Here is a 13064-nt window from a genome sequence, read left to right as displayed (position 1 = left end):
AAGAACTATTGCGAAATGGACACCATCAGGGGCCCGTTTCATAAAGTCTTACAACTACGATAACCTTGTCACTACCATGACCATGGTAACCTTGATCGTGATTGGCTGCAGAACTCTGTTGCCTTGGTAGTTGCCATACTGTCAAAGTTAGCATAGTTGAAAAGGGCCCCCGGTTGGATAAAAATGATTAACCAATAACCAAATTCATTTCTAATCCTCGTTTTAGCAAATCCAACCCTAATACAAATCCTCTGATATGAGAGGAACTGACTTTGTTAGAGTACTTGCCACTCTTTTCCACAACATGTTTTTTTTTTTTTTTTTAGAGTAGACTAATTACTCAAGCCTGTGGCATTGCAATCGTTTTCCTAGTATTACTGGAACAATAGTGGAAAGGAGCCAAATGCCATTGGTATGAAGAATTGTATCTCTTCTGAGCATGTACAGCAATGTTGTTTGATATATTTATTGGTTTAAAGGGGAATCCAACCCAAATAAAAACTTGTTTTTATAAGAAAGAGAAAAATCAGACAAGTCGATAGGTGAAAGTTTGAACAATATTGGACAAACAACAAGAAAGTTATGAATTTTTAAAAGTTGTAAATATTGGTAATCACTATACCCATGGAGACTTCAAATTGGCCGCATATGGGATGTCATAGTGATGTAAGGCAAGGACTACTCTTTTATGTACTCCAATACATATTATGGCTAAAATTTCATTTTTCCCAAAAGTTTTATTTCAAATTATATTTTTCTTTCATGAGGACATTTAAAACAATATACTACCTGGGTTATATTTAGATTACTGCCCCAGGGGAATGGGTACTTAGGAGAAAACCACAAATCCCTGATAATAAAGTACATGGCCTATGGGAAAGTTGTCCTTGCCCCTTGTCATTATTTACTTACCTAGTTGCCAATTTGAAATCTACATACTATTAGTGATCTTAATTTTAAAGCAGCTATAACTTTCTTATTGCTTGTCCGATTTCTTTCAAACTTTCACCATTCTGTTTAATTTATTTTTCTCCTTCCCAACACAACATTTTATGGCCAAGGCTGGATTCCCCTTTAAGAGGTGATTAAGAGGTTTATTCACTTCATTCAGATCCCCCTTCCAGAAAAGAAATGTTTCGGGGTCAAGGTATCAGAACTCAGCCCGATTTTTTTTAACTGATTGTTTTTGTGATTTTTTTCTCTGATCGGAAAGTAAATTGCATTTTCCATTCGGAGTAAAATGTATTACCCGGGCCATGCATAAAGATATTACTTCAAGAAGAAAATGCTTGGAAAAGTTCAGTCTTTAGTAAGTAGAAGAAAGTGAATTAAGGGTGATTTGGGAGTTAAAATTTACCCACAGTTTGAAGTGACCTTGCTCCAAAAATATTACACTCCAAATTACCGTTCTTTCTTGAGTTCTTACAATAAACGTGATCGTTTTCGATTATCAATTTCCTTTAGAAAGAGAAGGTAGTCGGTAATCAGCAACACGTAGCATGCAATGAGAATCGAAATATGAGTAAAATTGCATTAGATGAATGCAATCCTTCGTATCTAAGCGCATCAAAGCATTCAATTTCATTCAAACGAACGGCTATAACATAATGGTCGAATTGGTTTCCCCAGTAACTGGTGCTTTGACGAGGCCAATTTCACGCACCGATAGGAAGGACAAGAGAAGAAAAGAACACATTAAATGAATAATGATTACAAATTTGTCTATTTATCACTGAGCCATTAACCTTCCTGTATATCTACCGAGTATTGCTAAGAATATACAGTACGTCAAAATGCTGATAAAATAATAGTACTGATAATATAATGGATTAAAACTATGTGAAAGTTGATTCGTTTTGTGCTACTCCCGCTCTACCCGCGCTCTTTTCAACACACACACACACTCACACACACACACCCACACCACCTCTCTCCCCCTTTCTCTATTCGTACGATTGCACATGGTTGTGAACTTGTGTGATAATTCTCTCACCTTATTCTCTCTAGTTCATTGATATATCATAAAATCATACAGGACAGTCAGACTGATCGTATTTTAGAAATATACTCATACAATTATAATTCTTTCTGGTCAAGATGGAAACTGCTTTTATCAGACGTCCACTTTTCATGATCTTTCTTTTGCACTTGAGTAAGTAATGGATATTTATAATAATGCATTTGTTCTTTTATTATATTTTGCTTAAATGACACATATTGGATGGTATTCTTGTAGTAATGGCTTAGTTAACATATATGTAATTTAAATTTGGACCACACTGTTTATGTCACTTGCACTTTTATTCATCAAGCGCAAATGATCTCTATTCCGCAGAGAAAAGACTTTTCCAAAAATATTGTAAATGAGATGAAAGGGACAATATAAATCTTAATGAATTACATATTTGGAACATTAACTTTGTCATGACAAATGAAAAGGTAAGAAGAAAGCAAGCATGCCATTGAAGAGGAGACTGAACTGTATGTTAGTATAGTTAACATTGGGTTTAACTAGCACAACACTACACTATTTCGCCAAAACACAAAAGGTTAAAAACTAGTTGCTAGGATATGGAACCATTGGTCAGGGCCTTTTTACACGTGAATCTTGAATCATCATTGTAATGATGATTGCTTTTGTTATCGTGACTATGATTAACGTCCGTGATTCCAATCATGTTCTAGTTTGGTTTCACACGTGCTTAATATTCGTCATTAGTCGTATTTTTCACTGGTATCATCATTCAAATTACGATTTATTTTCAACCGTGTGAAAGGGCGGTAAGTCGTGTCACAACCCTAACCCTATGCACACATCTACAGAGGGGAAAAGCAGAGGAACAGGTGAAGTAGTTGAAAGTGTTTTTTTTTTTATTGAAATAATACATTTTTCAAAAGCAGATCCCCTCCTTTTGTTACACTGCCCAACTAATTTGGCAAAAGGAAGCAAGTGACGCATATCAGTCAAATTTGAGTTATTGTTGTTTCTGAAACACCCTTTGTATGTTGCACGTTCAGGCGAAATTTGGGGAAGAAATGATCGTTGTATGGAAACATATTGAAGAAAATATGCTGTTAAATTGTATTGACGCCTATTTAAATGCAGACACACAGTGCCCATTTACAACAAATGATATTTTTTTAACTTGCTTCCTTGTGCCAAAGTACCGCAGTATAGGATGTAACTCACACCAAGCCAACTTGACGTATCAGTGAATGAAAATACTAACCAGAAAGGGAAATAAAAAGTCATACTGCAGGCGGCATCTAAATTTTAAAGTCAAAACTACTTAGGCCTATCATGCCTATAGCAAGCTCTGTTCGCTGCGCTATGATTTACTACCCAATCAGGAAAAAGAATCGAAGAATAAAAAAGATTGTGGGTTTTAAAGCAATTTTTAGTTCCCATAATTTCATTAAAAACTAATTAATTTTTATTGACTGCCCGTTAGAATGTACTTAACTCATGAATGATTGTCAACGAAACCGATTAGTGACTGGAAGAGATGATTCTTACCAACTACCGTGTTTTATCTATTACAGACATTTTTTGCAATAAAATAAAATTGATAAAAACAATGTAGCATTCATAGAGCATTTTATTATGTTTCTTTGTGTACAGTATGTGTTGGCTCAGTTGGTAGAGCGTCCATCTCACAACGCGTCAGACCAAAGACGTTAATTCACGTTATTCCAGATGTAATATTTCTTTTATTTTTTGTTATTTCATAAGTGTTCCATTCCATCGTTCTATAAGACGCACTATACTGCTTCAGCACAGTACGCAAAACTACTCACTCAGACAGAAACTTATTGAACAATTAATTTCCTGTACAGTAGATATTATACATTTTATACTATCAATATTTGATGGGCTATCGTCGGCGAAGCGGTATGTGTATGCAGCGTTTGAACGGGTACGCGGTCAGCCGTACACCACTTAGGAAATGAATATTGTCATAATATAGTACGCTCGACCTCAATTTATCTCCATCCTTACTTAACTTCTTATCGTCTTCAACAAGCTTATCCTGATATTCAATAACAAAAAAACGATGCTGAAATAAAAACGAATTACAGTTATTATATACTTATTCATGCATGACTGAAGTTTTTCTTGTCTTTTTTCTTCAGATGCTGGTTTATCAACCCTGGGGAGTTTAAATACCAACAGCGTTATGTTTAATACCTTGCCATGTAACACTATCACCACTGCACATGGGACATCTATTGGCCTGGTACCCAAAGCGGTAACTGATAGACAGTTGCCAGAGATTGGTAGAATAGGAGCGGCAAACAGTGTCGTCTGCAAACTTCCGGGTATGATGAAAGAAATAAAAAATTAACACTGAAAACCTGTGGTGTTATTAAGCCTACACCACCGGTGTACATAGGGAGCTACACCAGTTATATCACGACAGTTTTGATTTATGGTGTATAGTTAAAATACCAAGTAATGTTTCATAACATATTTGGTTATTTTGTTCATCAGAACACATCATTTATTATGCGCCATCTATCTAGTAAACTATTCCGAGGCGCAGAGCCACTTGATCTACAAGCAGATTCTGAGACCGTCTACTACCATCATGGCTTAACCCGGTTAAACCCACATGGTATTCTCTCAATATCATCTAAATAGTTGTTGTTTTTATTTCCGTAAGATTAAAAATATACTATTTTACTTGTAATAATGTACAGTGTGTACAAGCAAGATAAAATTACGGCTGGTAGCCCAAATTCAGCTGCAACTATAATTGCTGCTGCTGGTCTTCCATGGGGCCAGTGCAATGTAAGACAATTAATATGACAAATCATAGTATTGGTTCAGTCATCACATTGTCTCATATCAACTGAGTCTTTATCACCTAGTCCGATGCAAAGCTATGCTTTGGGGACTATAACAATAATAATATTAATTAAAAAAAAAATTATAATAATAACAATAATAATGGTCATTTTTGTGTTGAGCATAACACATAACAAATAAGTCTCTATGCGCCATATAAAATATATTTCCTTTAAAACATCCAATCGGGGCCAACTTTTTGCTCTGTCATGGAATCATTCTAAACCATCATTTTATTTTTTTCAGAAGTGTCTTCATTAATTCATTATGACCATAAAATTATTATAAACATATAGTGTAATGAAATAAATAAGATTCTATTTAAATAATGACGGATGGGATACCCCATGGAAGAACAGAGCTGTTATGCTCAACAGCTCTGAAATGGGCTATCCAATCGCGTCATGTCATTATTATTGCTTTGAGAGTTATTGTGTATATTATATTGCAGTTTTTATGATTTCGGAAATAAAACAAACAAGGGATAAGGCCTGATGTAAATATGATGAAGAAATTATTGGTAAATAAATAATTAATATAGAGGCCAACTAATACAAGCAAATATGTAAAGCTTGAGTCGGAAGCCACGAAGGGTTTCACGTGACCTTCATTTAATAAAAAAGCGTCATGAAAAGATCCGATTATCAATGTGAAGAATTTAGTGTTGTGAATATGAACCCTTGATTTCATTACATCATATTCGAACAATTTTAATAACCAAATGAGTTAACAAGCATATACTATGAATTAATATTTTTATTATACTTGTTTCATTACAATTCATTGCGTACGTATCTGTTTTTAAGCATGCCTTTCTGAACCTTGTCTTAATGGAGGGAACTGTGTGGAGACCCATTTAGGCTTCGCATGCAATTGCGCTCAGGATTACTATGGCGTACAATGTGGTAAGTCTACAAGGGTATTTCGTTTGTTATTCTGGCTATGCTTGCATATCATAGTAGGAGGGGTGAGGAGGGAATGGGGGGGGGGAGGGCTTCATCGACTTGGTTATCAGTTATTAGCTGAAATGAAAGATGAAGTTTCATAGGCTATATTGTTTAGTTCATATTTTATTCAGATTTAAGAAAATTTTCGAATCAATATCATACCTATTGTTCTTTTCTTATAAGAGATTAATCGTTTGGGAAGTGAGGACCCCGGAAAACTAATCATAAAAAGGGATTAATGATAAAATCTTGTATTAGAAAACATGCTTACGCTTTTTTGTCTTCAGTGTTATCAATGGATTGATAACAAAAGAAGTTTTCGCTCAATTACTCTTTCCTTTTTTCCTCACTCATTCCGACTCTAGAGAATCGATATTGCTCAGATACCTTTAGTCATTTTCGAGGCAATTGCTATATCTACGTACGCACTACGCAGGATTTTAGCACCGCGCTATCTTACTGTCGAGCTGCCGGAGAGAATGTAGATCTGGCTTCTGTTCATAGCACCGAGGAGTTGGATTTCATGACGAGCCTTTGCGAAGCACACGTATGTCAGTTTTTATTACATCGTATTCCTTGCAATTTGTTTAGTGAAATTGATCCCAAGATTAATGAGCCCCTACCCCAGGCGCGGATTCGTGGTGGGAGGGGGAGGGGGGCACATCCCCCTTTATGACCCTAAATCAGTTTCCTATCATTGAAGTTGACGATGTTTTATGATAAAAAGGCCACCAAATTTTACTCCTTTTTTCTAGGGGTTAGGGTAATAAGTGAGCCTTTTTACCTTGACACTAGGGGAATGAAAAGTTAATGATTTGGAGCTGTGACCATATTCATTGTCAAAAGAAAGCTTGTGCCACCGCCAGTTTTGCCACATTGAATCCGCTCATGACTAATACAAACCCTAAACTGATCCCCACCTTGCTCTGACTCAAAATACAAAATTTCACAATCAAATGTCCCGAGGAAAAGGTGATGACCTTCCGAACCATGTTTTATGGCATCAGAAATAATCTGACAACTAAACGATAAAGATGCGAACGAGGATAGTAAATGATTGCAATGAAAACTGTAACGATGATGATGATGATAATGGTTATACCGACGATCATGGTAATAATAATGATAATCATAGAATACTACTAATAATGATGCTAACGATGATGAAGGTGATGGTGATGTTTAATATAATCATCATCATCATCTTCATCACCACCACCACCATCATCATCATCATCACCGTCATTTTCATCGCCCTCATCATCATCATCTTCTCATCACCATCACCATCATCATCATCATCACCACCACAATCATCATCATCATCATCATCATCATCATCTTCATCACTCATCCTCATCTTTTATAATCATAATTATGTGACAATAAGTATATTGGTATAATAATCTAATCTTTTATTCACTATTCTAATTTCCCACCCGAACCCATTCCTGATGACACCCCGCCCTCCGCCCATTTCTGATGACGCATCAACCATGTCTTTCAGTCTGACTGTACCTACTCGCAATGGATCGGCCTCAATCGGACTTCGTACTCGGTCCCGTTCGGGTGGACGGATGGGACGCCCTTCAACTACACGGCCTGGGGGAATGATGAACCATCTAGTAATGGAAGTTACTTCTGGGCAGAGCTCTGCGTAGAAATGATCTTTCCCGGTGTGAAAACGATGAATGCAACAAATCCCAGGGATTCTCACATTGAACATGCACAATGGAACACCAAGTACTGTAAAGGTTACTACATCTCATATGCTTGCAAGTTTCCACTTGACTAAATTCACAGTCGTTGTTAAAAGTTGGCAATCACCATGATCACTCTGTGTAATGTGGGCTCTCCAAATTGGCAGGACAGTGCAGATTAATGCATGAATAGATTTTTTTTTCCGAAATGAAGATGATGACAATGAAGTGTATGGTCGAAATCGAACTACTTTCCACGTTCTCATTTAGTAGTAAGCAATGCAGTAAATCTTTTCCTCTGAAGGATCTCCTGCGCAAAGTACATATACGATAGCCGAGGATGATGTGATGATAGAATAAACGGAAGTAGGTCCTATACCTTAAGAACAATATCAAAGGAATCACGAAATTAACGGCTACTCTACATTCTTATTGCATTGTCTTGTGCCTTGAGCTATGCAAGGGACACTAAAGATTTAAAAATGCAGACATCGACAGATAGAGCATGAAGTTATCGATATCTTCAGGGATAGACTGCTACAGAATTATGACTCCTTATAAAGTCTTTCGATTTATTGGCTAATTGATGAATGATTTGAGGAGCAAACTCTATTCTGTTTGTATTATTTTTGGGGCTAATTTTTCTTACAGAAAATACCTTAGGCAAATAAAGCTATTTAGACTACCATATTTATCAAGCTTGCAAATCATTATGGCTGTCTCTTGCGTTCATAAAATTTCATTTTTTTTAATTGTCACGTCACCTTTGTGTTTTTCACTGAATAACAATGACTACAAATTACTTGATTCTGATGATCTTGATTGTGTTTTGTTCTGTAGTAATTATCGATATTTGTAGTTATGTTTATATTTAATTGTATATGTATTATGATGAAATGAACCCATCAATAAATTCAGACTCAACTCAAACATGGACCTAAATAATGGAAATGTTCTTTTTTGAAACATGTGATATGATCCTTAATTTTGATTGCTTCAGGTGAGTGGGATGCCAATAAGTTCCAGAGTTTTAAATGTCACATTAATTTTGCAACAGTCATGTCATCTGCAAAATGTTGTCAATGATGTTGACGAATAATGGATTTTGTCGATATGAGTTTCTTGCTCAGTGCTTGTAAATTGATTCATGAAATAAACTCAATAAAACAGTCAAACAGTTCGATTGTGGTTGTGTGTGTAATCTATGTTGCGCAGTATGATTAGTCAGTGGGCCTGTATTCTGAAATCGGGGTCTGGTCGAAAGTTACGGTTTATCTTTGTGGCTATGGAGAGCCAAATGTGATGCAATAATCCATAATCTCATAATACACTACTCAAAAAAAGTTAAGGACCACTTTTTAAAACGTACATAAAGATTTTATACAAGGTGTTTTATTTCTGGAAATACCTCAGTACAACTGTCCTAAATGTCCTTAAACACGCTGTAATCAATTTCACGCATGGGTGGTTTCAGTTGTTGCACAATGTCTCTCGCATCACTGCACATCCTGAAAAGTGGGCCCCGAGGGGTATCAGCTACCGACATGAAGTGGTAAAAACGAATGTCTGAGTGTCTTTCAGGCAGTTCAGTAACGAGTGTGACCACCTCCTGCAGCAATAACGGCTTCACAGCGCTGTCTCATGGAGCTGATGAGGCGATTGATGTCTCTGACGTCCAGTGCATCCCATGCAGCCTCCAGAGCCACACCCAGCTGCTGCAGTCCAAGTGGATGGGCTTCGAGCTGCTCGAGACTCCTCCCCATCATGTCCCAGACGTGCTCTATCGGGTTTAAGTCCGGGGACCTCGCTGGCCACTCCATACGCTCAATCCCCTGGCCCTCAAGGAACTCGGTCACCACCCTAGCTCGGTGGGCACGGGCATTGTCATCCATGAAAATGATGTTTTGTTCCACATTTTCTGCAAATGGCACCACTATAGGTTCAAGGACCTCATCCCTGTACCTCACTCCTGTCATTGCTCCCCCTGGGACCACGTAGAGACGAGTACGGTTGGCGTAGGTGATGCCTCCCCACACCATGACGCTGCCTCCCCCATAACGGTCATGTTCTGCAATACAGGGGTCTGCAAATCTCTCTCCTGGTCGCCTCCAGACTCTCGAACGTCCATCATTGTGGTCAAGGGAAAATCTGCTCTCATCTGTGAACAGAACTCTACGCCATTGCTGTCTGGTCCATCTGACATGCTCCCGGGCCCAGTTGAGACGAATTCTTCTGTGAGCAGGGGTGAGTGGGACACACTGAGCTGGCCGTCTGGCATGCATATTGGCTCTGTGAAGTCGGTTACGGATTGTTTGAGTGGAAACAATCACTCCAGTTGCTGCAGCGAAGTCATTGTTGAGGCGGCGTGCACTGTGAAAGCGGTTGCGGAGGCTGAGATTCGTCAAGTAGCGATCATCTCTAGGGGTTGTCGAAACTGGTCGGCCACTGCGGGGTCTCTCGGAGTATAGCCCTGTCTCTCGGTGTCTTTGATTTGCTCTGCTAATGACACTGTGTGACACGCCCATCATTCTGGCTACTCTTCGCTGACTGAGGCCAGCTTCCAGCATCCCTAGGGCTCTGGCTACATCTGTTTCACTTAGGTGGTGTCTTGGCATTAAGTTGCTGTTGTAGGCAAGTTGTTGATTGTACAGACTAAAGACGGAAAATGCTTTGGAAGACACTGCTGTCTGGTCCATCTGACATGCTCCCGGGCCCAGTTGAGACGAATTCTTCTGTGAGCAGGGGTGAGTGGGACACACTGAGCTGGCCGTCTGGCATGCATATTGGCTCTGTGAAGTCGGTTACGGATTGTTTGAGTGGAAACAATCACTCCAGTTGCTGCAGCGAAGTCATTGTTGAGGCGGCGTGCACCAACCAGGCGACCAGGAGAGAGATTTGCAGACCCCTGTATTGCAGAACATGACCGTTATGGGGGAGGCAGCGTCATGAGGTGGTTTCAGACCGCCTCGAAGTTCGCCAGTTCCAGGTATTCTCTGATCGGGAAATTTACCCCGATCAGAAAATACCAGGTATTTTGGCGGTCTGAAAGCAAACTACGCGTAATATCCCCGAAAGAAAATACCCGATAAATAGTAGGTACTTGGCGAAATTACGAGAACTTTCGCGGGGATTTTTCCAAGGTCGTGGGTATTTTGGCGGTCTGAAAGCAATTTACGGGAACTTTTAGCCCAGCGTGTCGTTGGGTGCGGCGCCGTGCATGGGTTGCTGCTGGGCTAGTGATTTTGAATTTCGCGCCTTGCTGCTTATCAGACCATACTGCGCATGCTCGTAACTTCAGGAACTTATCCCGAAGGGTATGTTTCAGGGCGGTGTGAATGCAGGAATAATTAATGGGTATTTTTCAGCCTAAAAAAGTTCTCGTAATTTAACGGGGATTCTTGTGATCGAGGCGGTTTGAAACCACCTATGGTGTGGGGAGGCATCACCTACGCCAACCGTACTCGTCTCTACGTGGTCCCAGGGGGAGCAATGACAGGAGTGAGGTACAGGGATGAGGTCCTTGAACCTATAGTGGTGCCATTTGCAGAAAATGTGGGACAAAACATCATTTTCATGGATGACAATGCCCGTGCCCACCGAGCTAGGGTGGTGACCGAGTTCCTTGAGGGCCAGGGGATTGAGCGTATGGAGTGGCCAGCGAGGTCCCCGGACTTAAACCCGATAGAGCACGTCTGGGACATGATGGGGAGGAGTCTCGAGCAGCTCGAAGCCCATCCACTTGGACTGCAGCAGCTGGGTGTGGCTCTGGAGGCTGCATGGGATGCACTGGACGTCAGAGACATCAATCGCCTCATCAGCTCCATGAGACAGCGCTGTGAAGCCGTTATTGCTGCAGGAGGTGGTCACACTCGTTACTGAACTGCCTGAAAGACACTCAGACATTCGTTTTTACCACTTCATGTCGGTAGCTGATACCCCTCGGGGCCCACTTTTCAGGATGTGCAGTGATGCGAGAGACATTGTGCAACAACTGAAACCACCCATGCGTGAAATTGATTACAGCGTGTTTAAGGACATTTAGGACAGTTGTACTGAGGTATTTCCAGAAATAAAACACCTTGTATAAAATCTTTATGTACGTTTTAAAAAGTGGTCCTTAACTTTTTTTTGAGTAGTGTAGTACAGGTTAGATCTACATTTATGAGCTCATACAGTAATCGAATCAGCCATAACTGTCAGGGAAATAATCATTAAAATAGTTTTCTATACCATTGAAGGACAAGCACATTAGGCCTAAACGTAAGGAATCATGTAAACAAAACGATGACATTTTCGGCTTCCCATAACCTTATCACAGATTTTTCCCAAAGCCTAATTTAAACTGGACCTCCGAATTGTTAAATTTGACATCAAAAGGTGTAATTTAGTATGAAATATGAAAATTGATATTGAGATGATACGATAAATATACTAATGACTCACATTATTTTGTCATGCCCCAATCCCCCATCTACTTTACGCCAATAATCGCTCTTCATAAAAGATTTGAATTATCAGCCTTCAAAATTCTAACAAGTAATTTTGCGCATTAGCCCATAACCGCGGCACTATGCACCATCAACCAATTATTTTATTAATAACCATTTCGAAAACTATTAGAGCATAATGTAATTAACAACCCCTTCATCTGCCCTTCTGCTTCAAAACCACCCTCGCACAAACACACACACCCTCCTACATTCACATGCATAGACCTCTCTCCAGGTCACGAGCCTTTGATATTGCATCCTCTACCCTCTACCCTCTACCCTCTACCCCCCCCCCCTCTCTCTCTCTCAACCCGCCCACTCTTCCCGTCCAAAGTTGTCACCTGTTTCCTTCCCGCCAGTGGGATAACGGGGGCTAATTCCTAACAAAAGGTTGATTTGAATAAAAAGAGAAAAATCCAACAAGCATAACACTGAAAATTCCATCAAAATCGGATGTAAAATAAGAAAGTTATGACATTTTAAAGTTTCGCTTAATTTCACAAAACAGTTATATGCACATCTTGGTCGAAATGCAAATGAGGAGTCTTATGACGTCATCCACTCACTATTATTTGGGGGGTATTTTATTATATGAAATGTTCTAATTTTCTTCTCATTGTCAAGTGAAACAACGTTTAATTCATCCCCGATCATGTGCATTTTTTAATACTATATTGTTCAATTAAGTTGGTCCTAATTGTCAAATCTGTATAAAAATAATGAAATATTCTATAATTCAAACAATAAAAAACAAAAGAAATAGTGAGTAATGGACATCAACGACTTACTCATTTGTATGTCACTAAGTTGTGCATTTCACTGTTTTGTAAAAAAAAAATAAGCGAAAGTTTAAAATGCCATAGCTTTCTTATTTTACATCCGATTTTAATGAAATTTTCAGCGTTATGCTAGTTTGATTTTTCTCTATTTATTTAAATCAACATTTTTCTGGGGTGGACTTGACCTTTAATCAGAGACATATTTATCTCTAATTCTTGTAGAAAGACACAAAAGTGTGTTTATTACGTTCAGATTTTTCCAGAATATAAGCAAAATTGATTTAACAAAAAATAATAAA

General features: G+C 38.9%; 1 protein-coding gene across 1 annotated transcript; it reads left to right on the top strand.

Moving 5' to 3' along the window:
- The first annotated feature begins 1961 nt into the window (after nt 1-1961).
- Nucleotides 1962-8675, top strand: LOC129278621 (brevican core protein-like). Its single transcript, XM_054914767.2, has 5 exons — nt 1962-2152; nt 4135-4320; nt 5656-5754; nt 6162-6343; nt 7304-8675. The coding sequence occupies exons 1-5, from the start codon at nt 2098-2100 to the stop codon at nt 7589-7591; spliced, it is 810 nt and encodes a 269-aa protein (XP_054770742.2). The 5' UTR covers nt 1962-2097; the 3' UTR covers nt 7592-8675.
- Nucleotides 8676-13064: the final 4389 nt, after the last annotated feature.

Source organism: Lytechinus pictus, chromosome 16, assembly GCF_037042905.1.
Source record: "Lytechinus pictus isolate F3 Inbred chromosome 16, Lp3.0, whole genome shotgun sequence".
Lineage (NCBI taxonomy): Eukaryota > Metazoa > Echinodermata > Echinoidea > Temnopleuroida > Toxopneustidae > Lytechinus > Lytechinus pictus.
This window is presented reverse-complemented; position numbering and strand designations above follow the sequence as displayed.

What these genes read in the sequence shown, in the direction of transcription:
- LOC129278621 (XM_054914767.2), top strand. Translation starts at nt 2,098, where the DNA reads ATGGAAACTGCTTTTATCAGACGTCCACTTTTCATGATCTTTCTTTTG. An exon ending in GATCTTTCTTTTGCACTTGA is followed by an intron (nt 2,153 to 4,134) that starts GTAAGTAATGGA and finishes TTTTTTCTTCAG; the next exon opens with ATGCTGGTTTATCAACCCTG. An exon ending in TTACTATGGCGTACAATGTG is followed by an intron (nt 5,755 to 6,161) that starts GTAAGTCTACAA and finishes TTCCGACTCTAG; the next exon opens with AGAATCGATATTGCTCAGAT.